Genomic DNA, 24,833 nt, shown 5'->3' with positions numbered 1-24,833 from the left:
TTTTGTCAGATTTGTTAGCTTAATCCTAGGAGAGCTATTGCTAAAACCTACTGCAGAGGATTGGTTTGCATCTACTGGTCTGATTGAACAACAGGGACTGACACCGCGTTGGGATTCGGAGGGGAGAGTGCAATACTTCAGATGGCTGGATGGGCTAAGTTGCCAATGTAATTGGAAATAAAACCAGGATGAGCACCTCCACAAGAAGAAAAAAACCTAACACACACTTTTAAAACAGAATAAAACGAGCTATGTCTCTGACAGGCCAGTAATAATTTTATTTCATAGCAGCAAGGCAAAATTTGGGGAAGGCTGTGATACGCCAGGTCACTGCTAGGTTATGACTCCTCATGGGAGTCCTTGCGCATAATCTTCTTCTGTGGCACTGTTCACATCTTGGATGTCAGAAAGCCCCTGAGAACCTCTCTATTTGTGATAATAGGCCATGTTCCATGTGTCCAGGGGAAAAACGTGAAGCTCACTCAGCACAGAAATGGTGAGACAGCCCTGAGCATGAAGGAATAAAGGACAGTTTCCTTTGCTCCGCCTGCTTTACGCAAAGCCTCCCTATTATCCAAGGCAGAAATGCAGCAGCAAGACGTGATACAACAACGTAGTATGCTAAGTGGCATGAAAACTTAAAGAAACATATTGTGTAAGTGAACAAAAAAGGGCTCTGACACACAACTTTGTTGGGTAAGGATGGTAGAGAACCTTTCCAGGGAAACAGTCCCTAGCTGCTATCCTGACAGAGGCTCTGCGTACTGGTTCTGCCCTATCTAGAATGACTAAATGCCTTGGTCTGTAGCCACCCAAAACACCAATGCAGCACGGTCCCTTCACATCCTCCCATTTAACCTTCAATGGCTTGGCAACCTGGCAAAGGCATGGAGCTACCAAGAGGAAAACCTTCTTGGAGCCAGGGTTAACTCTAGCCTGAAACAGCTCCAGCTGCCTTGGTTTCAAAAGACTCGGGTTTTTTTTCAAAAGATTCCCCAAATGCAGCTTGTGATGGCCAAAACCTGAATTTATTGCTTGTGAGCTGTGCTGAAGGGAGAACACCATAGAATAAATCATCTCATTGCGTACAGACAAGCTACAGCACGGAGAAGGTGAACGTAGATGTTTCAGGCTAAACTTAAGCTGCGCCTTCTAGAATGAGAGATCACTACAGATTTACTTGTTAAAACACCCCAGAGTCTACTGGGATCATCATAAAGAGTGCAAATTGGGGCAAAATGGGGTGGATTTCTGGAATACCTATGAAAACAGAAAGTGGACAGAATTTGTATTTGATTCATTCATGGCCCCAAGCAGACCTCTGTTACTATCTGTCTGTGTTGTTAACATCTCACAGTCCAGAAATGACATACCCTGCTTTTCCTGACTACCCAGATACTGTGGGCTGGGCTATTTGTTATGCACAATTTATTGCTGAAATAGTGATTAATGGAAGAAAAATGGCAGGAGATTTTGACTTTCCCTTTAATCTACAATGAATTAAAATGATGCTTCAGTCTTGCTATAAACCAGAAAGACAGATTTTGAAGACAGACCTCAAGAAACCAAAATAAAGTGTATTCTGGAGCGTTACTTTTACAATCCATCAGCAACCATGAAGAACTGTCTCTAATCTTAAAATCATTACTAACATGTTAGTTTAAGAGTTAAGATCATTTCTATACTTTGTATGGCTTACTCTTTGCTTTCTTTATGAGATGATCAATTCAAGGTAGTTTTCTGGGTAAAATTTAGACCATTCTCTTAGATGTCAACATTAATCTTAATGCACTGCACTCTCCTCTGAATGACTGCAGATTGCAAAGTGTCTTTGAAAAAGGATAAGACGGACATGTCATGCAGTAACCAAGTAAATGCAATCCCTGATTAATATGCAAGTTTGAAAAGTTCAGAAAATGTCATCATACTCCATAGGTGCACCCTGGTTTTGGAAAGGTCTCTTTTTTGTTCTGTGTATAAATGTCATTCTACACGAATTTCACTCCAGCAGCTTTTCATAAACTCAAGTCAATGACGATATGTTCAAATATTTGAGTATTTCCTTTAAAGCTAGAGGCAAAGAAAAAATCTCTTCGATCCGTTGACACAGCTGTGAAAGACCGTGGTGCTTGCACATAGATTTCTTTAAATAACCTGAAGATCTTCTTTTCACCATCCCACTGGTAAATCTGGGAGAAGGTATAGTCACTTCCCAAGGCTAGGTAGTAATTGTTCTTGAAGGAGAAAGGCTGCAGCGTCATGGCTCCTCGGGATGGAAGAGCCTGTATCTCCACAAACTGTTTGCTATTCCATTTCATAACTCTGGAGTCACCAATGAATCTCGTGAGCGTGATGTACAGGCTATCTTGCATCCTGAAACTCTTCACAGCCAAGACATCTTCCATGTTGGGGATTTCACTGTGTGGGACAAACTTTTTGGAAGCTTTGTTCCACTGGAGTATAATGGGAACCTGCGAGCGGCTGGAGAGGATTAAATGCGATTTCCCATCTATATCGAGAAACTCAGCATCGGTGTCCCTGAACCACTCATGAAGGGACTGGTATGAGTAAAATCCTTTGTTATTCCACTTGTACACTGTTGACAAACCTGCTTTAGAGCTATCTGCTATGACAAAAAACATTTCACTGTCTATCTCAAAAAGCTCTATATCATTTGGCTTGGAAATGCGAGATACTTCGATATCCTGGAATTTGACAAACTTTGTCCAGCTTTCATCATACTTGTAAATGTGTGAGCCACCAAAGAGCTGTGCCACCACCACAAAGACTTGGTCACCAACAAGAATGGCTTTACATCCCACTATGGACTGACCTATTGCCCAAAAAAGAAAAAAAAAAAAGCACGTATATTAGCACAGTACAAAGCACCTTTTAAACCAGAGAGATTATCAAATCATCCCACCCCTTTTTTAAACCTGCACCATCTCATAATTTTGTCTTCTACTACATGCCTTAAGAGCTTCTTTTCATGCTTTATTCTCCCTAGTAACTGGAAAGATGACTTCAAATGTTCAAAGGAATTTGAAATTCTCTTATCCTTAGAATGTCTACCTTTCCATCTTAACTAGAAGAATGAAATAGTCTATTTTTCTTGCTCCAAGAGGATGAGTCAACTTTTTGCTACTGTAAATAGAAATATTTACACATCTTGTGGAGGTATCACCCGACAGCAAGATGAAAAAGTAAAATCTAACTCTGTTGTTTCTGTTAGGTACTCTTGAGATTACGTTAAACTAGAAATATTTAGGAATATTGCAGTTGCCAGATTAGATCAGGTGGGGTTATGGTCTGTTTGGAGAACGTCAAGTCACTATACAAGAACTACATCAAAAGAAGAACAACCAGACTATTTATGAGAGGTTTTGTTGGAAGAAGGGAGGAATTCCTCCCTGAAGCGCACGGTTTAAGTAGAACTGTAACTACACAGATTCCCCAACGCGTGCTTGGTCACAGTCACTACAGGAGACTTGCCCTGGCACCTCTGCTGGTCCCCTACCCATAGTTGTTTCACAGCCAGGCTGGGATGATCTACCACCACAGTGTAGGAGGGGTGGGATTCATCTCAAGTACCGCACGGTATCTGCAGCGGAGACGTGAATGCTCAAGCTGATCACCCAGGCTCTTTCTGGTCTAACTTAGTCAAAAAGCACTCTAGAAGAGATTCCACCTGGCCTGTAGATGTCTCCTTTTGCAGAGGACAGCAATGCCTATTCTCTGCATGTTGACTGTAAGGCAATCTGGACAACTAGCTCAGCTCCAAAAGCCCATGTCGTAAAGGGCTAAATTCAGATACCCGGATGCCAAGCATAGAGTGAGTAATGAAACTCCCCATGGAGTGCAAAGCTGGCTCCTGAGCTCTACAAAACACTCTTTAGGCTCCGCAAAAGGGTCTTTAAGTGCCTGTGTCCCCTGGGAAAAGTCTCTCACTCACATTTCAGGGTCCAGAGCTCAAGCTCAGGCCTTCCAGGAACACAGGACGGTTGTTTGAGAAATGAGTCTGGGCAGGTACAGTGGGTACGGGGCTAGGACCCACGTCCCCAGCAGAAGTGTCTCCTGATCATGTCATTCACAGGAAGGTGAAATATGTTTGGAAGACAGCTGTCTTTGGAAATGACCCAAAGTCTCAACATCATTTCCAGAGCTTTTCTAGAGTTCTGCTAACTCTCTTTGGGCCGTCGATTTCCGAACTTACATCCTTTAATTTCCCCCATGTCTACCAAAACACAATGAAACCTAAAAAAGCAAAATTTTTCATTTTCAAAATTTCCTGAGGGAGGGGTAGCATCTTGTAAACTTTCATTAACAACACACACAGCTGATGTGAGGAGGTAAGGGCTTGCTGCCTTTGTAGACACCACCAGATTAGGGTGCAGCCTTTAGAACAATTTACAAGATCAGACAAAAAAAGCCTAGTTTGTGTTCTTCAGTGAGGTTAAATGTGCGTGTATTCAGAAGATGAAGTCACTCCTGTCCAAAAATTACACACTTTGATCTGCCACATTCAACAGAGGTTCAGGACAAAATCCATCAGCTGGTCCCATCTACGAATCTCGTCCTCGTGAAAGACCAATAGTTCATCAATGACTGGAATCCCAGTGTTCATATACCTGTGATATTGTCATAACTCCTGAAATTCATTTCAATGTGATCCCACTCCAACACCATGCAGTTCTCCATGCTGGGCTGTGCAATGGCTACGAACACATCATTCTTTGAGTTGAACGTATCCACTGAAACTGACTGGTAGGGCAAAATCTGGTGAACAACAAAATCTAGAAACATACATTTACAACAGTTAGGATACATCATTGCTGGAAACATGGAGTAAGTGGTCACTGAGTATAACTAACAATTTACACTGAAAAATGAGTGAAATACTCTGGATTCGGTATAACACTAGCATGGAAGTGTCAGTGCTCACGTTAGGCATGCAGCAAGAGGGGAAAGCATCTCCTGCTTTAGGCTTCATAAACTGTCCTCTGGAAATATAGTTGCCAAGGAGATCAAATGGGTAAATAGTGGCAGAAATCAGATTTTCCAGCTAGGCTGGCTGGTATCCAATGAAATCAGGATATCGAGAGAGAAGTCTCTTTCCCCACAGCTGGAAGTTACTTTCCCGTCAAGAGACATGGCCTTGCTAGAATCACTTTCAAGCTGAGAGACAGCAACTTCCAGCTGAAGTCCAATAATTTCTTAAGTCATGCAAATTTAATCACTAGCAATTTGTGTTATGCTAAACCAGGCAGAAAGCGAAACGATAATCTGAAGTTTGCCTGGGGATAACCCCATTTTGGCTAGACCATAGACAACAGGGTGTAATCAAAAACTTAGTTAACATAACATTTTATGGGGCGTTGTAAAGTGGTTTAGGCATAAAATACAACCAACCTGCAAATTACTATCCACTGGAAAACTTATTCTAAATACTAAGACTGAGGAGTTGGAGCAACCTGTAAAGACTAAGAGCGTAACTTCAAAATTCAAGATTTCTTCTCAAAATCCAAGTGTCTTTGTAGATTTAACTCTAAAATTCGCCCTGGGCTAAGTCAGCAGCCAGCATAGAGCCTATCTGGGGCAAAGCGAGGAGACTTGGGTCTGAATTTGATCTTTGGCCTCACAGCTGGACAAGGTCATTATTATGAGAAAAAGGAAAAGGTATAGCAGAGCTGACAAAGAAAAGCTGGCACTTGCGTCTAGAGCGGGGCAGAAGGCCTGTGCCGAAGTTATGTATGGATATAGATATACAGAAAAGGAAACGCATCTTCTGCTATGATGGAGGTTCTCTGCAGAATCGTGCACCGCTCCGTTTCAAGCTCCATTTGCTACGTGCCTTCACCATGCTCTCCTACGCTTGAAGGGCCAGAGCATCCAGGGATTTTGGTGAAATGGTAATTAAGTCCTCACTCGAGTTCCTCATTTTGGTGCATTATGAAATAATTGTTTTTGAATGAAGAACTCTCCGCCTCTGTATGCTTGAAAGCCTTGCCCTTGAGGAGTTACACTTCTGGAGAATAAAGATAGATGACTACCATTAAACAAACAGAGCAGATTCTACAGCTTCGAAAGAAATGACAGTCTCCATTCTTCGAGGGACTATTATAAATAGAGTTTGGGCTTGATTCATAAATGCTGGTAGGAAAACAAGAAAGTTATCTTCATTCTCACTGGGAAAATGAAAAGACTGGAGAAAACTGACACTGAAGTATGCAGAAAGTAAAAGTAAGCGATAAATCATGAAAGGGAGCTAAGGATGGAACAATAGCAGATAGAGTCACAAAAAATCAAAATATTTTTTAAATCTTGAGAAAAAAAAAACAAACAAAAAACTAGTGCTGAAAAAGACATCTCTTGAAATCTGAACAGTTGTGAAACACTGAAGGAATCTGTGAATTAAAACAAACCCGTCTGTGAGTTAAAACCCACTGCTCACTCAGAAATGATTCAGCGTTAACACCGCTATTTTTACTTGTACCTGTCATTGGGCTCTTTATGTCACTGGATGAGTAAAAATGGGTAACAAAATCAGTCGTGATCCGTAAAAAGCAATCATCAAGGTTGTTTTTAGCACCAGTTGGAAATACCAGGCTGTAATGTGGAACAGGGTCACACAGTAAGGAGGTGCTGCCACATCAGGCTTGCCAAAAATTTAGGTCCTGGGGGCTCAATTTAGTTTTACAGGCAGGTCCACATGCCTTGCTTTAATGCTAGAAAGAGCTCGTACAGTAAATATAGAGATGGGGGGGGATGTTTCCCAACATTTTTCACTTTTAAGCTGGATCAGCCTGCTCAGGAGGGGGAAGGGGATGTGGCCCTTTCTTCCTGGCTGTCGCCCTCTGCCTCTCACCCCAATGCACAGTTTTACTCTCCCTGTCTCAAGACACATCTTTTTAATGCTGTTTGTTTGCCAGCTAAAGGGCTGGGGTGGTCCCCCCATCATCCAGCAGCCCAATCTGCCTCCGCTCCTTTGGCTGTTGAACTGGTGCAAGCCATCACGGATGAGGGACACAGCGCTTCAGTGGTTGGGCTGATTTCCCTGATTCCCCAACACAGAGGAGTGCTGACGCAGAGGGGAAGAAGGTGGGGAATGCTGGAGGACACTAAAGAGAAAGGGGAGCAATGACCTGGTTGGGCAGCACCTCCTAAATTGCATCCTGTGACTCAGCTGCCAGTCGGTTTCCCTGTTCTCATGGCCCTTCTTCCCCATGGTGGAGATGACTACTCCAGGTGAGGCACCTGGAAGTGCTGTCAGGGAGCATTAGCCATCCCTTCCCATCTCTCACCATGGTGGCACAGTTGACCTCTAGCACAGGAGTGACTATGGAGCAGGTAACTCTTCATTTGTAAACTACCTTCCTTCCAGCCAGCGGGGAAAGAGAGGACCACCTCCAGAAGACAGTCTCAGCTAGGTAAAGAAAGAGGAAACCAAGCTTCCTAAGCTTGGGGAGAAGATTGCTGCTGGCAGGCCTGGGCAAAGCAGGTTCCAGGTACACACACAGCCTGTTCCCAGTGACTGTGGGAGCCCGAGGCCCGTTTTCACAGTCTCCTGAAAGTAAGTACACGTTCCCCTGTCATGCTTATGGCCACAGCACAGCCCCCTCACGTGGCCTCCTGCTGCAGGAGAAAGACAACAAACAGAACGAAACAGCTTAACCTGCCTCCATGATGCAAGCCGTGAGAAAGGGAAAAGAGAGATGCTATCACAAAAAGAGTCAGAAGTGCAGATCACTGACACTGAGAATCACTTTCTCTGTGAAGAAGCAATAGGAGCGTTTTGTTCTTTGGCCTTTTTTTTTTTTTTCTTTTTAATTTGGTAGCATCTCTTTACACCTCTCCTCCTGTTACCATCAAGGCAGTTCAGCGGGTGCAATGAACTGATGGAGCCACTGAGATGCACGTTTTACCAAGCAAACGGCTTCATTACCACATCCTATATCCAGTCATGCTTGACACACAGTACCAGAGACCAGAAATGATGGGAAGTTCGATCATGCCTGGCAAAGAAGGGAAACATGATGCTAAAGACTAGGATGAATGACAGAGGTTTGCCCGTCACCAAGTGGGAAAGGAGAACACACCTACAGGGTGTGTTGCTTTACTTCAGAATTAGGTACAAGCCTGAGCCTGTGACCCATCATCAATCCCCAGGGAATGAATACGGGCATATTTACACTCCCTTTGGGTCTGGGGGAGGCAATGGCAGAGAAGGAAAAAGCAGCTGTGGCCTGATGCCACAGACTGCCAGGGCCACCGGAGGGTTACAGCTCGAGCAAGGCAGCCTGCAGTTCAGCGCGGGGGACGCGGTGCTGTCTCAGGGGTGACACACTCCTGAAGATTTGCATTTCTACTCTGTTTGTCTCTGGTTTGTCTCTTACGGGTCACTTCTGCATACAGTCTGTCCCTCGCGGACACTTTGTAAGGACGCCAGAGCTCCATGTCTTCCACACCCTCCACCTTCAGGATGCAGGGGAGCTCCGGGAAGCGTAGTGCTGCCTGTCCCCAGGCCAGGCACACAGCCTGCCCTCACAGCAGCCAGAGAAGGAATGGTTTGAAAACCTCCTCTGCTACCTGAAGAACGTATTAAAGCTCTATGCTGTGCTGCAAGAACAATTCTCTAATGCCATTTGAGCAAATACTCAGCTGGGCAACGCTTGCACCACGTAATGCCTTAGCTCCCCAGCAAACTCTGCAGCATGTGAAATTAGATTTATGCTTGGTGTAATTTCGTCACTTACAGAAGACAAAGGGACTAACGTGAAGGGTGAATTTTGCCTGCAGCAACTTTATAGTTAGCTTTCTAGGCACAAAGAGAAGGCAGAGGGCAGCTGGTCAGTGCAGGTCTGAGGACTGGGGAGATAAGGCTTCTCCTCGCACACTGTTAGTGCTGCGCAACTGCTTAAACGAGATTGAGATGAAACGAAGCCTGCTTTTACTTTGTACTTTTGCATCTCGGTGGATTTACAGACACAGGAACGTAACTTCGGTACCATTCTAAGCTACATTGCTCTCCTGGTTTTGACATCCTTTTACGTAGCAGATTATTGCGCTTTACCTCTGCTGCTCTTCTGACATATCTTTGAATTCTGAGTTCATTCTCTTTTCGTTTATATATTGCCCTTGGATTACCTTGTCCTGAAACTTTATTTTACGTTGCTAGTAATCAACTTTTCTATTGTCTTTTAATAGTGACGGCTGACTTGATGACAGATGAGAACTTGAACGCCTCTGGTATTACCGTATAGGAAAAAGGCAGAGTGCTGACATCATGTACATGAAAGATGAAAAACAACACTCGCAGCTGATATTCTCAGTTATATGATGTGACTACATTTAAAGGTAGGTAACTGCGGCTGTTCGGTCATAAAATATAAGCATTACCACATGCAAGTTTCTCTTCACTTCCTTCAGCATGCTTTACATTACCTAAAATAAAAATCAAGATCCTAAACAAGACAGTAGTCAGAATATTATTGGATATTTCTCCCCAACTTAATGGAGTTCCATAAAGAACTGCTGGCGGTATTGCTGCCACATTTGATGCTATTAAATTGTGGCCTATTGAATAAAGATAACAGATATAGCCACATTATTTGAACTTCTTTTCATTGCTTTCTGTGAAATACAGAGATTTTGGGAAGCTCATCTGCCATAACTATATGGCCTTATTCCAGACAATAGAAAGCATTCTGTGATGAAAATTAAGTCACAAAGTGAGTCATAATCAAGTCCTTTGGAATATGAATAGTCACAGCTCTTCTCCCATTATCGGTTAATCCAAATAAAAACTCGGTACTTACTTGGGCTTCGAAATGTAATTTTCCTATTTTATGCTTGTACTGGGAAGTGCTTTGTACGTAACCCTTTCCTCCCCCCAGGTCATGCTCACAGAAGCGAAAGGGTAAAGTCTAAACTTCTGATATTTAACCATTTGTAGTGTGCTTAGAAATATACATTCTGAATACCTGTAGTGGTGCATTCATAATCAAAACTTGTCACATCATTTAACTTCTTATCCTGATATTCTGCTGGACCAATACACAGGACATCAGAAACAGTGGAATTTGTCATCTTTAACCACAAAAACAACCACTTGGCTTTGCAGTCACACTCAAATTTATTTCCCCTTAAATCTCTAAAAAACACACAGAAATAAACATATTTGAAAAGGTTGATAGCAATATGAATACTACAGAACTGTTATCACCCTGACATGCTGAATTTAAAAATATCTGAGTAGCCTTGGCTTGGTTTTGAACTGAGAACAGGGAAGTTTCTTAAGTTTTATTTGGACTCTCTTACTACGGACTCTTCCTTCACGGAGTGTTGTCCTTGGAAAAACCGATTTAATCTAGGAAATATGCTCACATATAATTGTAGCAATAGAGCACCGTAATTCACGTGTAAAGTCACTCATGTTTGTAAGTTTTCGTAGGATTAGGACTGTAAAGTAATAAAGCCTGACAATCTGGTCGTCTGCTGCGAGCATCCTTCCCACTATCTACTGCTGACACAGATAAATCCCATTCCTTCACTAAACTACTCCAGTACCGCCGGAGTTGACAGAGTGGCCTTGCTGGTACCACTTCTGCATTACATTAAAAAAACAGATGTAAAGCTTGCATTTTTAGAGTCACTGCTGATGTGGAGTCAATTTAACCTCCCCCAACTAATGTACGTGCAATTTCAACACTGTACCTGCTCTTCGATCCCTTGGCAATTTTTGTGGCTTACAATTATACTTTGCTGTTTGGCCAGGCCAAAAATAGAGGAAGCTGACTAGCAGCTCAGTTACACAAGAAAACACTGACAGCAAGTCAGCAATGTGCTACAACTGCACAAAAACAAGAAAAAAAGCTCTTTTTTTTAATGAATGCCTTTTACTAAAATAATCTCAGGGAACATATGCAACAATAACAGGAAAAAGTGTTCAGAGAAATTGTGTTTTTAAAATTCATTGTCTCCCTTTCCCTAAAAAACAATTTATATGAAACATCAGAAAGAAGTACAATAACGCAAGCTATGTACAGCATCACAAAAAGCAACAGTGATTTGAGAAATGGCAGTTATTTCAGAGGAGTCTACCAAGTCAACAATTTTCAAATGAGAAAAGCTGGAACAACAAAACGTGCATTTCTTTTCTGTGCAGACATCAGATACAGCACCACACAAACCCAGGATGTAAAACTGAGAATGACAGAGCGGGCAGGCAATAGAAAGAATCTTGTTACTTACAGTTCAATTAAAGAATCTAAATCACTGAAGACATCCCTTGGCAGAGTTTTGAGATGGTTATTGGCCAAAGAACTAGAAAAGAAAGTTAGAGCTTAGTATCATTGCTGCTTCTTGTCTGGCTGACTCTTACTAAGCCTGAGCTCACTTAGAGGTTGTTAATTATCCGGTTACCATCCAGCCACTGGCACTGTTAATAGTTAATGAGGACCAGGCACAAATTAATTATTCTCATTCAAGAATGGAGATTGCTTGAAGCTCAGGTGAAAGTAAAATACATCAAGCTTTTTTTATTGCCCAGGTGGGGATGTAACACACTGAGCAATCAGTGAGCGCAGTTAAAAGAAGCGGGGGTGTTAGCCACACATTGGCCGTGTGACAGTGGGACCGGTACTGTATTCCCAGGTTACAGCCGCCCCCATCTTTTAAGGCTAGTTTTTAATTTGTGGAAGGCACACTGTCGACAACAGGAGGAAGCTGACATGGGGAGGGGAAGGGAGGTTTTCTGTGTAAGCAGGAAAACCAGCCGTTCCCCCAGAAGAATTTTGTTCTAGTTCAAATTACTCTACCAGCTGTTAAATAACTTACAGGTGAGTCAGGTCTCGAAGGCCACGAAATGCATTTCTTGAAATGGTTTCAATTTTGTTTCCTTCAATGAATCTAAGCAATAAATAAAAAAAAAAGTATTTTAAAATACTTCAATTAACATTATTATTAGCATCACCAGGGCTTTAAGCTATGGTCTCCAAATTCAGCAGGTTCCTGGGCAGCCCCTTCAGACTTAAAAGGTGGGGAAGTCTCGGTGGAGCTGCTCACGTTCCCTTTCCTCGGGTGGACCATGAGGAATGATGTGGGTTCCAGGCAGCACAAGGGACAGGACGTGGCACAAACATCCAGCAGAAGAGGAACAAATTGAACAAAACAAAAACCACTACTCCTCTGTTGGTTAATCTTCTTGGGGTGTGTTGTGTGAGGCAAGAGACCTGTGTAGGACAGGCTTCTGAGATGGACTTTAGAAGCTTCCTCTTGCCAATCACCTGCATTTTAAAGCCAGGGGGCAGCACAGCAGTGCCCTGGCTGCAGATGGACCCTCTGATGGGGACCTCCTGTGTGGCTGCATGCACAGTGTCACTTCTGCGCCCACAGAGCCGTGACAGGACCTGCAGACAGCCAAAGGCTGCATAAATGGCAGGACCACTGCCTCGGTTTTCTTCTCGCTGCCCCAGTCCAGCTGTCTCCCACCTCTGCAGGGCGCCTGGCTGCACTCGAGTCACGGCCCAGTGCGCCAGGGAAACAATGACAGGCACGTATCGATTCCAGGAGCATGTTGCTCCCCCTGACTGCATGTCAGCATTTAAAGGAAGAGCTGATATTTGAGCATCTTGACCCCTGAGCGCTTGAGGACGCATTCCTAAATACACCATCAGCCCTGCAAAGCGATCGCAGCCAGGTGGCCATCAAGATATTGCACGGTACAGCTGTACCTGGATGAAGACTTTATGCTTGCTGACTTTATAAAAGGTTTTATGAGATAAAAGTGTCTCCCTTCCTCCAATACATTGTTTTTTGCCTTCCAGGGTAACAGAGGAAAAATGCTATGAGCCAAGGTCTCTTCTCGAGAGAGTCAAGATGGGGATGTAGGAGTTAACAGTAGAACCCAGAGCACTTGTCTAGACGAAGCCAAAATCCTTCACAAAATAACTGGGACCCTGACTGCGTGCAAAGGGTGCAGATGGGAAAGTGTTGTGTCCACATGTCAGAGGAGGGTCAGCTGTTACAAGGCTACCTGGGACATGAATTCAATCCGCAGAGCAGAGTGCCGAACTGCCTCCCGACACCCTCACCGGCACCTGCCATCCCCGCACGGCGCCAGCTCAGCCCTGCGTGCAAAGAAACACAGCTTCACTGCACGCACTGCAGCGAGGCGATGCAAATCCGGGCTGGGACTCCGTAATCTGCCAGATTCCTGAGTCACCAAACCTGGCCTCAAAGGGATGCTACCCTGGGAACGCCACTCTGCTCACCAGCAAAGCTCCTGTCTTTATCAGACTTGTCTTATCCAGACTTGGTACAGTCAGTTAGTTTAAGGGTGTATTGAATGCCGTTATCAGTGCTGCAAGCACAGCAGGACACAGCTGGAGATACATATAGAGATATCTATCTATGTATACACCTATATATAGATATATATAGGTAGGTATATATAGGGATAGAGAGATAGATATAGGTATCTCCCAGGGTGGTCCCCAGCTGCTCTTCATCCAGAGACTTTGCTTTGTACCCAAAGAAACGTGTCATTCTTGTTTGTCAGGGAGGTTTTCTTATCCTCTGCAAGGTCTGGTCACTGGTAACTGAGAGACATGAGTTACAGAAGGTGTAATGGTGTTACTGGCTGCAAGGCCAAGAAAAACCCCAGGGAAAGGCTCCCAAGAGGTGGAGGTGCGATTTGCTGGGAAGAGGAAAAGCTCTGTGGACTTGGCAGGGTGGGCGACCACAACCATTAGCCGAGACCACTGTTCAGCTGCTGCTAAAGGAAATTGAACCTGTAAGGCTTTACCAGTCTTCATTGCTGGCTGCTCCGCACGTATCAGACGATTAATCCTGAATACATACACCCCACCTTAATACCTATTTGCCTGCCAGACTTTAGCAAGAGTCAGTTTTATGAGCATTGGTTTTCCTTTAGAAAAAGACGGAAATGTTTTCCACAGCCACCTTCAGCATGGGAAGGTGGGCGGAAAGAGGGATTTTTTTCAGTTCGTATTCGGAGTTTCAAACACACCAGCTCATGTCCAGTAACACAGAGACATGGCAGTCCTTTGGGGTATGAAGTGAGGACAACCTGGTACCAGGGCTAACACATTTTTTAAAAGAAAAAAGGGTGACCTTAAACAAATAAAAAAAAAATTTAAAAAAATCAGGAAGTGAAGGTAATGTAAAAATCAAGCAAGCGAACTAAGTAAAGAAAAGTTAAATAAATTTAAATAATAATATAAATAATTACAGTAATTTCTATTATATGAAATATATATTTATGTATTCATATATTTATCATCATTTATAATATAAAGATAAATGCCACCTGCATTAAATGGCATATCAGAAAAAAAGGCAAAGTTGGGGGCAAAGAACAAGTCTGGTAACCAGGGTTGTTCTGGGCAGTACACGGATACTCCGCAGCTCCTCTTCAGGCTGCCAGCGGGCCAGGAGAGGCTTCCCCCCGTCTCTCCTGAGGTTCAGAGCCCCTCGGCACTATTCTGGAAAGCTAGGACAAGGTCTTGCTCAGCAACGCTTTTTTGGTGTACTGTGATTGCACAGAGGCACCTCACATTCACAGCATATTTTAAAAATCCACTGCAACCTCTGAAAAATGGTGAGCCATCGTAAAGGACATTTGCACAGGAGTGGAACATAAATCCTTCATCTCCCCTGCTCCTGGGAATCACACTAAAGACTCAGACTCCACAGCAGGAGCCTTGGCAACTTATCAAAACACCCTGATTTATAAAGGACTGGGGAAGACATAAAATACCAAACTTACAGGTATTCTAGATGGAAGAGACCAGCAAAGGCATCATCTCGTATAACGGTGAAGGAGTTGGAGTTGAGCAAGCTGAAAACGGAGAGCAGGCATTAGGAAAGCACATTAAAGCTTGACACGCTGGATTATGCCTGTTGTGTTTATTGCCCATGACCAAACTAATCTTACTGACTCGAGCCCATATTGCCCCACCAATGCAGCACACATAAAATACTGTGGAATGATCTATTAAAAAAAAAAAAAAATCAGAGGCATAATGTGTTGCTAGTTAATGTCCACTACTCCCCAGGAATAATGCTCACTGTGCCATTCACCTTGATTAAATGCAACCTGGCCCTCGACTTTATGGTCCCCTGAGCAGGACAAGCTGTCTTTAGAGGGCAGGTCTTGCAGAGTGTGGACCATGGTTATCCGCCACTCCTCTGGCCACACCGACAATTTCCAAGAGACCACCTCAGCACTGCTCCTGAGCTCCCAAGCTCTCATCTATGCAGTGGCAATGGGCCAGCGCTTGCTCATTCTGTGCTCCCGGGGGGATGCTCCAAGCCCGACGCGCCGATGCGCTACGGCCCATGGCATAGGAGGACAGGACACGGTTCATGCAGCCGGTTCATCGGCTGGAAACACAGACGTGCCCAAACCGCCAGAGACAGAGCCCTGCTATCCCTGCAAAGCAAAGCCCTGTGTCCGCAGGCAGCGAGGAAGAGCGGCGGTGCTGCCTGCTCCAGGCACTGCCTTGCCCTCCCATGTGAACTTCAGGGACAAAACATGTCAAAGCAGCGCCAAAGCGGCTGTCACCTGAGCCGGGACAGGGCGGGCAGGGAGAAGGATGCCATGGAAAGGCTTTGCCAGCAAAGTTCCTTCTTTGCTGAATCAAAGCACAACAGCAGACGATCTCCGATGTTCAAAGGCACAGAGAGTGATCTCCTTTTAAGAAAACAGCAAAACTGCTTCCTTGGTCTAAAAACCGAACGCTACTCAAATGAAATCATTTTTTGAAAATCTCTGAATTTTCCACTATGATAGGATATGTCTGCACTAATCACTTTATTAGAGTAACATTAATCCTCTCTTTGTATGGTTTTAGGCGTTTTACTAAAATTAATTTAGAAGACTAATGAACATGAAATGCAAACTTTCCCTGTGATCCTTGGTTATTATGCTAATACTAGACAAATGCTCCTTAAATTATCCCAAAGAAATCTGACAAAAATGCAGACCGCCATCAAAAATAAATCCTTGCGTTACTATTTTACCATGGCTACTGCCCCAGAAGATGTAGTCCTGAGGTACCCAAGTGCTCAATTATGCATGTATCTCTTTTGTCATTTCATCTTTCCTTTTTTTTCTCCTGTTTGAAGGGAAAAGTCACAAATTACACTAACCAACACAATTTGTCAGGGCCCAAGGTGATGGTGGTGGCGGTGACAAACCCCTCTCGCTCCCACGAGTGACATGGGCAACTTCTGACTTTCTCAACAACTGACCTCTGTCCCACCACCCCACACACCCCGCCATCTCCTCCTGGAAATCTGCTACAGCTAAGGAAAAGGGATAACCTTCCTCTGCTCTTCCTCCCTCTTCCCAGTACCGCTAGCCAAAACCAGCCAGATTCCCCCCGTCTCTAATTTTCCACCCACAGTTTCTCTCAACCCACTCTTGGATTCATCCCTTTCCTTCCCAGCTGGCACAGGTCTGCTCTTTGCCCCCATTCACCAGTGGGCAAAGTCCTCCACCCTCTGCCCAGGGCTCTGTGCTAGCCCCCGTCTCCCACAAAAACTTGGCTTTGGGACCAGTGCCACGCTAAAGGAGGTGACAGCCTCCACCCCTTGCTTTGCCCACTTCTCCTCAGCGTTTTCCATGGGGTGCTGCTCCTCAAAACAAGCGAGACAGGCCTTTGAGAATGAGGTGGATGTGCCTGAGGAGAGGAGGCTGGCCATTGGGCTACCAAGTGCTTTTAGGGACTATCTCTTGCCAAGCCCAATTTTAACATCCATCTCTGTGGCAAGCGCTTAGCCTGGCCTTCTGGTGTGCCTTGCATCTTTTTGCCGAATTTTTATTTGCAGCGTGTCTTTGCTTGGGGGGTAACCGGGACCTTACAGGGGGAGGTGTGGAGGGTCCGCATGGCATCAGGTGTCCCAGGCAGGCTGCCAGGGGGCAGGCAGTGGCATGGCTTCTCTGCAATTGACCAGAGAAACAAGTATCCGGGCTCCCCGGGGGGGTTGTAGAGCACCACATTATCTCTGTGCTTTCCCTGCTGCTGCCTCCCAGAACAACCAAATTAAAGCAAGTTTGGGGAAGAGCGGTGGGAGGTAGACCGCCGTCCCCTGGGACAGAGGACCACCAGGTCAGAAGGCATCTGAGAGGCTGCCCTCCAAGTGGGATGCTGAAGCCCAGAGTCATGCTGCAGACACCACAGAGGTTCTCCTCCATGGCGTGTCCCGGCAGCCTCCGCTCACCCCCCGTGGCACCCACAGCGTCCCAAAGCCAACGCGAGACTAACGGGCAAAAAGCGAGCACGAGCAAGAACCACCACATGACTCCGGGGGGAAAACTCAGCCTTGAACTTATTAAAGCTGAAATTTTAAAATTAAGAACTTTGGGCATCAGAAAACATTTTGTCCTCCTCCTTCAGGAACTAAACACACGTTTTAGGAAGTGGTTTATGAGCGGAAAATGCATCCCTCTGTTACGAAAGAGCAGCTCTATCAGCACAGGCTGGGGATTGAGCCGTTTCCTCGCTTTCACCAAGGGCACCCCGTAACTCTAATTAGGAGGAACGGGCAAAGAGCTAATTACTTTCCGTGCCATACTCACAGCAGCTGCAGGGAGGGCAGGTGGGAAAACATCCTGTCCTTGACTTCGGAGAAGGTCCCGTTCACCAGGCTCCTGCAAAAAGACAAGCCACCCATCGAGGGGGACCGCACAGCACCCTCCCCCCCGCCCCCCCACCATCATCATCATCATCATCATCATCATCATCATCACCACCACCTTCCTCCCGCTCCCGCGCATCCCCCGCACTCACAAGGAGCCCAGGCCGGCGGGCAGGCTGCGCGGAGCCCCCGCCGCCCCCACGCAAAGCGCCGACTCCCGCCAGCAGCTGCAGGGCGGCGAGCAGCGCGGTGGCCTCCGCGGAGCGGCGGGGGACGGCAGGAGGAGGAGGAGGATGAGGACGGCGGTGGCGAAGGACAACAGCCGCAGCGGGGCCGCCATCCCGGCTGCCCCCGCCGGCCGGCGGACGCTCCCCGCCGCCTCCCGCGCCCTGACATCAGCGCGGCGCCGCCCCGACGCTGCGGGGATGGGCCGGGGGCGGGCGAGGGGGGGTCCCGGCGTGGCGACTGGGCGGTGCGAGGCGGGGGCCACCGACGCGCTCAGCCTCCCGGCGGGTGCCCCCCCCGCCCCCAGCCCCGCCATCATTTCCTTGGATGTTCCTGCAAAAAAAAATCATCAAAATTCTGAGTTGGAAGAATCGCTGGATCGATGCACACTTTAACTTCAGGATGGGTTGTTTACGCAGGGATTCCGAATTTACTTTTAAAATAAAATAAAATAAAAAAAAAATAAAATCAGATGAAATGGTACGGCTTCTCAGGGCAACTAAAAATAATCATCATCATAATAAGAATAATTAAAAAATCAGCTACAACTTCTCAGGGCAACTTGGGCTAGTGGTTGAGTGCTGTCTCTAGGATGTTGTTTTCCTCCTAGCTAGCTTGAATTTTGTTAGGAAAATCTCACTCCCTATCAGTCTTTATAGCGTGAAATTGTATGAACTTGCTTAACTTTTGTTTGTTTGTTTGGTTGGTTGGTTTTTTTTACATTGTGTACTGCATAGTCATGCTGTCCTGGTTTCAGACAGGAAAGAAATAATTTTCTGTCTAGTAATTGCCCTGAAAGAAATTTCAAGGAATGCCAATACTGCATGTTGTTTTAGTTGTTGCTAAGTGATCTTTATGCTTTTCAAGGGCTCTTTTCAGCTTCCCATAGAAGCTGAGAAGGAGCACAGACAGAGCCATGGAAGCCAATGGAATATTCTGTACCACAGATGTCATGCTCAGTATACAAATGGGAGTTGGCTGGGGCAGGGAATCCATGATGGCTGCTCGGGAAAGTACCAATTTACCGGGCAGTGAGAGTGACTTGTGTCATTATTATTAGTAGTAGTACTGTTATTTTCCTTTTCTGTTATTGTTTCTATTAAACTGTCTTTGTGTCAACCCGCGAGATTTTTTTTTTTCTCTTTCCCTTTCCCTTTCTTTCCTCCCTCTTCTCCCTGCCCTCCTGGGGGAAGGGGGAGAACTGTGCGAGCGGCTGCATGGTCCTAGCTGCTGGCTGGGGTTAAACCATGACACACGCCTAAATAGAATCACAGAATCACAGAATAGTTTGTGTTGGAAGAGACCTTTAAAGGTCACCACGTGCAACCCCCCTGCAATGAGCAGGGACATCTTCAACTACATCAGGTTGCCCAGAGCCTCGTCCAACCTGACCTGGAATGTTTCCAGGGATGGGGCATCTACCACTGCTCTGGGCAACCTGGGCCAGTGTTTCACCACCCTCAGCGTAAAAAATTTCTTCCTTATATCTAGTCTGAATCTTCCCTCTTTCAGTTTAAAACCATTCCCCCTTGCCCTGTGGCAACGGGCCCTGCTAAAAAGTCTGTTGCCATCTTTCTTGTAGGTAATGAAAGGCTGTAATAAGGTCTCCCTGGAGCCTTCTCTTCTCCAGGCTGAACAACCCCAACTCTCTCAGCCTTTCCTCACAGGAGAGGTGATAATAAATAATAAATAAACATCATAAATGATAAATAAATAAGCATGACTAAAAGACTCCTTGCTCATTGCAAGGAGGAGGATGACAGCTCCCACCCTGAAGAAAAAAGGATACCGTTGGAGTACCGAGATGATGCCAGCATCCTTATCCCCCCTAACACTTCTGTGATACCCTCCGATTATCTGCCATCATAAATAAGTCACTGCAGCAAGACTGACTCCATGGACGTCTAGATCAAGAAAGCAGCAGATGGATGATGACGCCGCAGAATTACAGTTGCTTTGCACAACAGTGACCTGTGTATGTTAAGTAGTGATTGATCAAATCATATTGTATCTGAATGCTTGAAAGGTATCAGAAATGTGTGCCCCACATTTCTGTTTTGGGGTGCCCCAACCTGAATGGGACACCTCATGCGCATGAATAAAAGAATTACTCTTGTCACTCTATCCGTTGCACCCGAGCTTCTCTCCTCGGTTGGCACGGGCCAGCCATGAAATTTTTGTGACAATTTCCCCTGCTGCAACCTGTGTCTGCTGCCTCTCGCCAGTGACTGCCAGCTCTGGCATGGCCTCCCGTTAGGTAGTTGAAGACAGCAGTGAGACACCTCTTCTTCGTGCTGAGCAGAGCCAGGGCTCATCATCTCCATCCATACATAATCCCTCGGGGGGGAGGAGGGGGAACAAAAATTCAGAAAGCATGAGAAACACCTGAGTGAGCGGGTTAATTCCTTTATCGTCTGATTAGGTAGAAACAAGGCAGAGAAATGATTTGAGGTCAGTGGTATTCCCAGTTCTCCGTGCTTGCTTTTATCTCTTCAGTGATTTTAATGATTCATGTAATACACCTCTTAGCAGGAGCTCTTCCGCACCACATCTGCATCTTAATTCAACAACCACAATAATCTCAGGATGTTTATTTCATTGTCAAGCAGACAGAAATTGTTGCAAACCGTGAGCCCTGTTGGATTTTCCTATCGTTCTCTCCCAGCTGGATCACAGGTGCTTTATCCTGAGGTCACTGTAAGCCCCCCCCAAAATAAATACAAGAAGACTACCAGAAATCAAGAGCTTTTGATACTGTCTTTCACAGTATCCTTCTGGACAGAACACCCAGCACACAGCTAGACAAGTCCATAATATGTTGGGTGAGCTACTGGCTGATGGGTCGGGATTATAGTAAATGGGGTTCCATCAAGCTGGCAGCTAGTCACCAGTGGGCTTCCCCAGGGCTCAATTTTAGGGGCAGTGCTCTTTCATGTTTTTATAAATGATCTGGACACAGGAATTGAATGTACATTAAGTTAGTTTGCTGATGATACTAAATTAGGAGGAGCTGTGGGCTCCCTCAAGGGTGGAGAGGTCTTACAGAGAGATCTGGACAGACAAGAGAACTGGGCAAGCACCAACTGTATGAAATTTAACAAGAGCAAGTGCCAGATTCTCCACCTGGGACAGGGTAATCCTGGTTATATGTACAAACTGGGGAACTAAAGGCTGGAGAGCAGTGCCGTGGAAAGAGATCTGGGTGTTTGGGTTGATGGCAAGTTGAGTATGAGTCACCAGTGTGCCCCAGCAGCCAAAAGGGCCAACCGTGTCCTGGGGTGCATCAAGCACAGCATCACTAGCTGGTCAAGGGAAGTGATTGTCCCACTCTACACTGCTGCGGTCCCACCTCGATACTGTGTGCAGTTTTGGGTGCCTCAATGTAAGAAGGACATCAAACTATTAGAATGTGTCCAGAGGAGGGCAACCGAGATGGTGAAAGAGTTTGTTCATCTTGGAGAAGAGAAGGCTGAGGGGTGGCCTCATCGCAGTCTACAACTTCCTCATGGGGGGGCAGTGGAGGGGAAGGTGCTGATCTCTTCTCTCTGGTAATCAGCGACAGGACAGAAGGAAATGGAACGAAGCTGTGTCAGGAGAAGTTCAGATTGGATATTAGAAAAAGGTTCCTCATTGAGAGGGTGGTCAGTCACTGGAACAGGCTTCCCAGGGAAGTGGTCACAGCACCAAGCCTGACAGAGTTCAAGGAACATCTGGACGAAGCTCTTAGTCATATGGTTTAGTTTTAGGTAGCCCCGTAAGGAGAAAGAAGCTGGACTTGGTGTTCCTTATGGGTCTCTTCCAACTTGAGATATTCTATGATTCCATTAAATAAAAAAGGCACCACAATAATTTTCTAAAACGGCAACAAAGTGATGTTCCCATGAACCCAAGACATTCCCCCATGAAGCATGGCTGCTGTGACCATCCTTTCCAAGGTGTGTCCACCCTTTCCAAGTGGCACTCGACACACTGTCAAGAAGCCCAGTCTGGGGTTTGGTATGGCTACAGTTTAAACAAGGGGCTGCCAGGCATGTGTGTTAGCGATAATAGAGGATGGTCTGAGTGACACATGATGGAAAATTACTACTTGAACCAAACCCAGTATACGTGCTGAGAAAAAGGACCTCAGTACTGTTGCTGCAAAAACTATGTGTGTATCCATGAGAACCTGACTTTCGAAGAAGAAGGTAACAAGGAGGGAGTACAACAGTGTAGTCAGGTATCAGACAGCCGCTGTTAGCAAAGCTGGATCATGAGTCTGGTGAGGCTCGCTGCATGTGCTGGCCACGCGTGCAGCGACTCTAGCCTGTACTTTTCCACTCAATCCGGTGCAGGATATAAGGGGGGCTGTTTTGGGCCGGAGAGGGAGAGAGAGAGGTGAGCGCACTTTGAAGATACAGGGGATGCCCTGAACAAGCGCTGTGCCTGCCTTCCCTCTGCCGTACCGATGTAGCTCCTCATTATCCTGCTGCTCAGTGGTACTGCTACGATCTGTGGGTTGGTAAGACTCGCTGAAGTAACTTTTGGGACATTTGGGAACTGCTTAGCAAGAGCCGTGCCTACCTCCCTCTGCCATACTGATGGGTCTGCTTGTTATCCTGCTGCTCAGTGGTACTACTACAATCTATGGGGTGGTAAGACCCTCTGAAGTAACTTTTGGGACATTTGGGAACTGCTTAGCAAAGCTTCGCAATAAAGTTGAGTTCACTGCTTTTTTTCTCTGTAGCAAGGCTTCACAACAGAGTTAACCTTTTTTTTTTTCCTTTGTGCGGGCTCTGGTTTGTACGTTGGAATCTTTAAAAACGAACCAGTTACAGCATGAACCATGCTCTCTGGGGGGATCTCGGAGGCTTTGCGGAGCCTTCTTCACAAGCCAGAGGAGGATGGGTTGGAAGGGGAGGCAGGTGCGGCAGGGCCGGGATACTGCGCAGGAGGGAGCCGGCGTGGAGAGCAAGGGCTTCATTGGAAGCTGAGGAGAGAGCCTGGAGTGCCAGCAGGATGCAGCAGACGGCCCTGTCTTGCTAAAACTAAGAATGAATGATTGTTTTGGAACATTCACATGACAGAAAACAGGTGTGTGTGTGGGTAGAAGTATAAATATGCATATACACAGGTGTACACACACACATATATAAATTTCCTTAAAATAACATGCAAAAATTGCCTGGTTTAAAAAGTGATGTCTATTGTATCCATACAGAAGCCCTGCATAACAATGAAATACTCTGTCTTCTTTGAGAAGAAAAAAGGCATTGAAATAGAGCTCCAAAGAATGAGAAGTGACACCGAAATGTGTGTTCTGTTGCTTTCCTTCAAATTCCAGTTTATAGGCTCGGGTGATTTTTTATGTAGGCTTGCAGGTGCATCCATTTAAGTCATGCCACAAATAAATGCAGTCAACTGCATATGAATGATTGTGCTATCAGATGCCCATAGATAAAACGGCATTTCAAACGGGTAACACAATCAAAGCAGTGCTCAGACAGCATGTCGATGGGCATGAGATAAAACTCCAAACAGGTACGTGCGGTGCAAAGGATATGCCGTGTCTTGAAGCAGTCACCGTGACCGGGTGTGCAGGGGAACACGCAGGTCCCCTGGGACACCGCGCATACCCCAGCGCAGACACGTCCAACGGGGTGCGTCACCCTCCAAGTGGACGTTAAATGGGAAATATTCTGATCCCCAGCGAGGTACAGCTCAGACATCTTGTCGTTTTGATGCATTACGTTATCACCGTCATTCCTGCTAACACGACGACTCTTTCTCTTTTCCAAAATCTCGGATATTTACCTTGAATTGCGAAGAGAAATGGAGGCAGATGAACATTTAGGAGCACATAAATATTAAAATAAATACCCTGATGTGAAAGTTGTCAGCTCTGTTTCTTCAAGATCAGGAAGGTATTTCTCACACATTCTCATTTTTGCTTCTCAAACCCTTTTTCATAAAAATCCATGCTTTATTGAGTAAATGTTAACGTAAATGCTTTTACTGTATTTTTTCCAGTAGCTTGGCGGAAGTGGAGAAAAAGCTGCTGATCAGCTCACCCCATACAAAGCGAGAAATATAGAAGGGAAGAACACTTCAACCTTTTGTCTGAGAAAATTTAATTTCTAGGTTAAGTTGCAAATAAAAATGAGTTTTGTTGGATCATGACTGACCACCTGTCCAAAGCAAGAAATTTGAAAAAAAATGGTGGGTGAGAGGAAAGTATGCCAGGTGAAGTGTTCCCACTATGAGGACTCTTAATTGCTTGTGACCCTGCTGTGGAAGAAGGTATGGGAAAATTAATGCTCTGAGCAATATTCATCTTGCTGAGTGTTTTCCTTTCTTTCTCCACTCATGGCTGATGTGACCTTTTTGGACTCCAACTGCTAGAGGAGATGTACTGCAACATGCAGAGTACATTATTATCATCTTGAACATTCTCCAGCTTTCCTACCAAATGTTTAGTCTGCTTGGTCAGGATTAAACGTCCTTTGCTTTTGACTCCTGAAGATTTCTGGTCCAGATCGCACACCTGGTATGTTACCGCAGTTTTCCTTTAAAGAAGCGCAAAAGCAGTTTTCTTTGCCTAAATGCAGCACTACAAGATAGGCTTTTATGAAAAATATTAAAAAAAAATATTCTCAGAAATCAAACAAAAGTACAGCTTGCCAAATCCTGCTTTGGGAGAGTGGGCAAGTCCTCTGCAGTGACACCTTGCTCACCAGCCCCGGTGTCTTACACCAGAGGTGTGCTGCATGCCGTGTGTGGTGGAGGTGGTTATTCACATTACACCACCAGGAAAAGAGGGCTTGGTGAGACGTGCTGTCCTTCCTTTTGTGTTTTCCAAAAGGCTCCTAAATAGGGATTCACGGTGGCTCCAAACCCCCAGACCTGGAAAGGACTCACTATGGAAAGAGGAGCAGGCAGAACAAGTTGGGGTGCCCCAGAGGTTT

The 24,833-nt window shown here is 45.5% G+C and overlaps 1 protein-coding gene across 1 annotated transcript; it reads right to left on the bottom strand.

Moving 5' to 3' along the window:
• Positions 1 to 1,125: 1,125 nt before the first annotated feature.
• LGI2 (leucine rich repeat LGI family member 2) lies at positions 1,126 to 18,004 on the bottom strand. Its single transcript, XM_054203035.1, has 8 exons — positions 17,817 to 18,004; positions 17,606 to 17,677; positions 14,789 to 14,860; positions 11,836 to 11,907; positions 11,251 to 11,322; positions 9,981 to 10,150; positions 4,629 to 4,793; positions 1,126 to 2,833 (listed from the first exon to the last, which is right to left on the bottom strand). Exons 1-8 carry the CDS (start codon positions 18,002 to 18,004, stop codon positions 2,016 to 2,018), a joined length of 1,629 nt encoding a protein of 542 aa, XP_054059010.1. The 3' UTR covers positions 1,126 to 2,015.
• Between the last annotated feature and the right edge of the window lie 6,829 nt (positions 18,005 to 24,833).

Source organism: Rissa tridactyla, chromosome 5, assembly GCF_028500815.1.
Source record: "Rissa tridactyla isolate bRisTri1 chromosome 5, bRisTri1.patW.cur.20221130, whole genome shotgun sequence".
NCBI classification, from domain to species: domain Eukaryota; kingdom Metazoa; phylum Chordata; class Aves; order Charadriiformes; family Laridae; genus Rissa; species Rissa tridactyla.
This window is presented reverse-complemented; position numbering and strand designations above follow the sequence as displayed.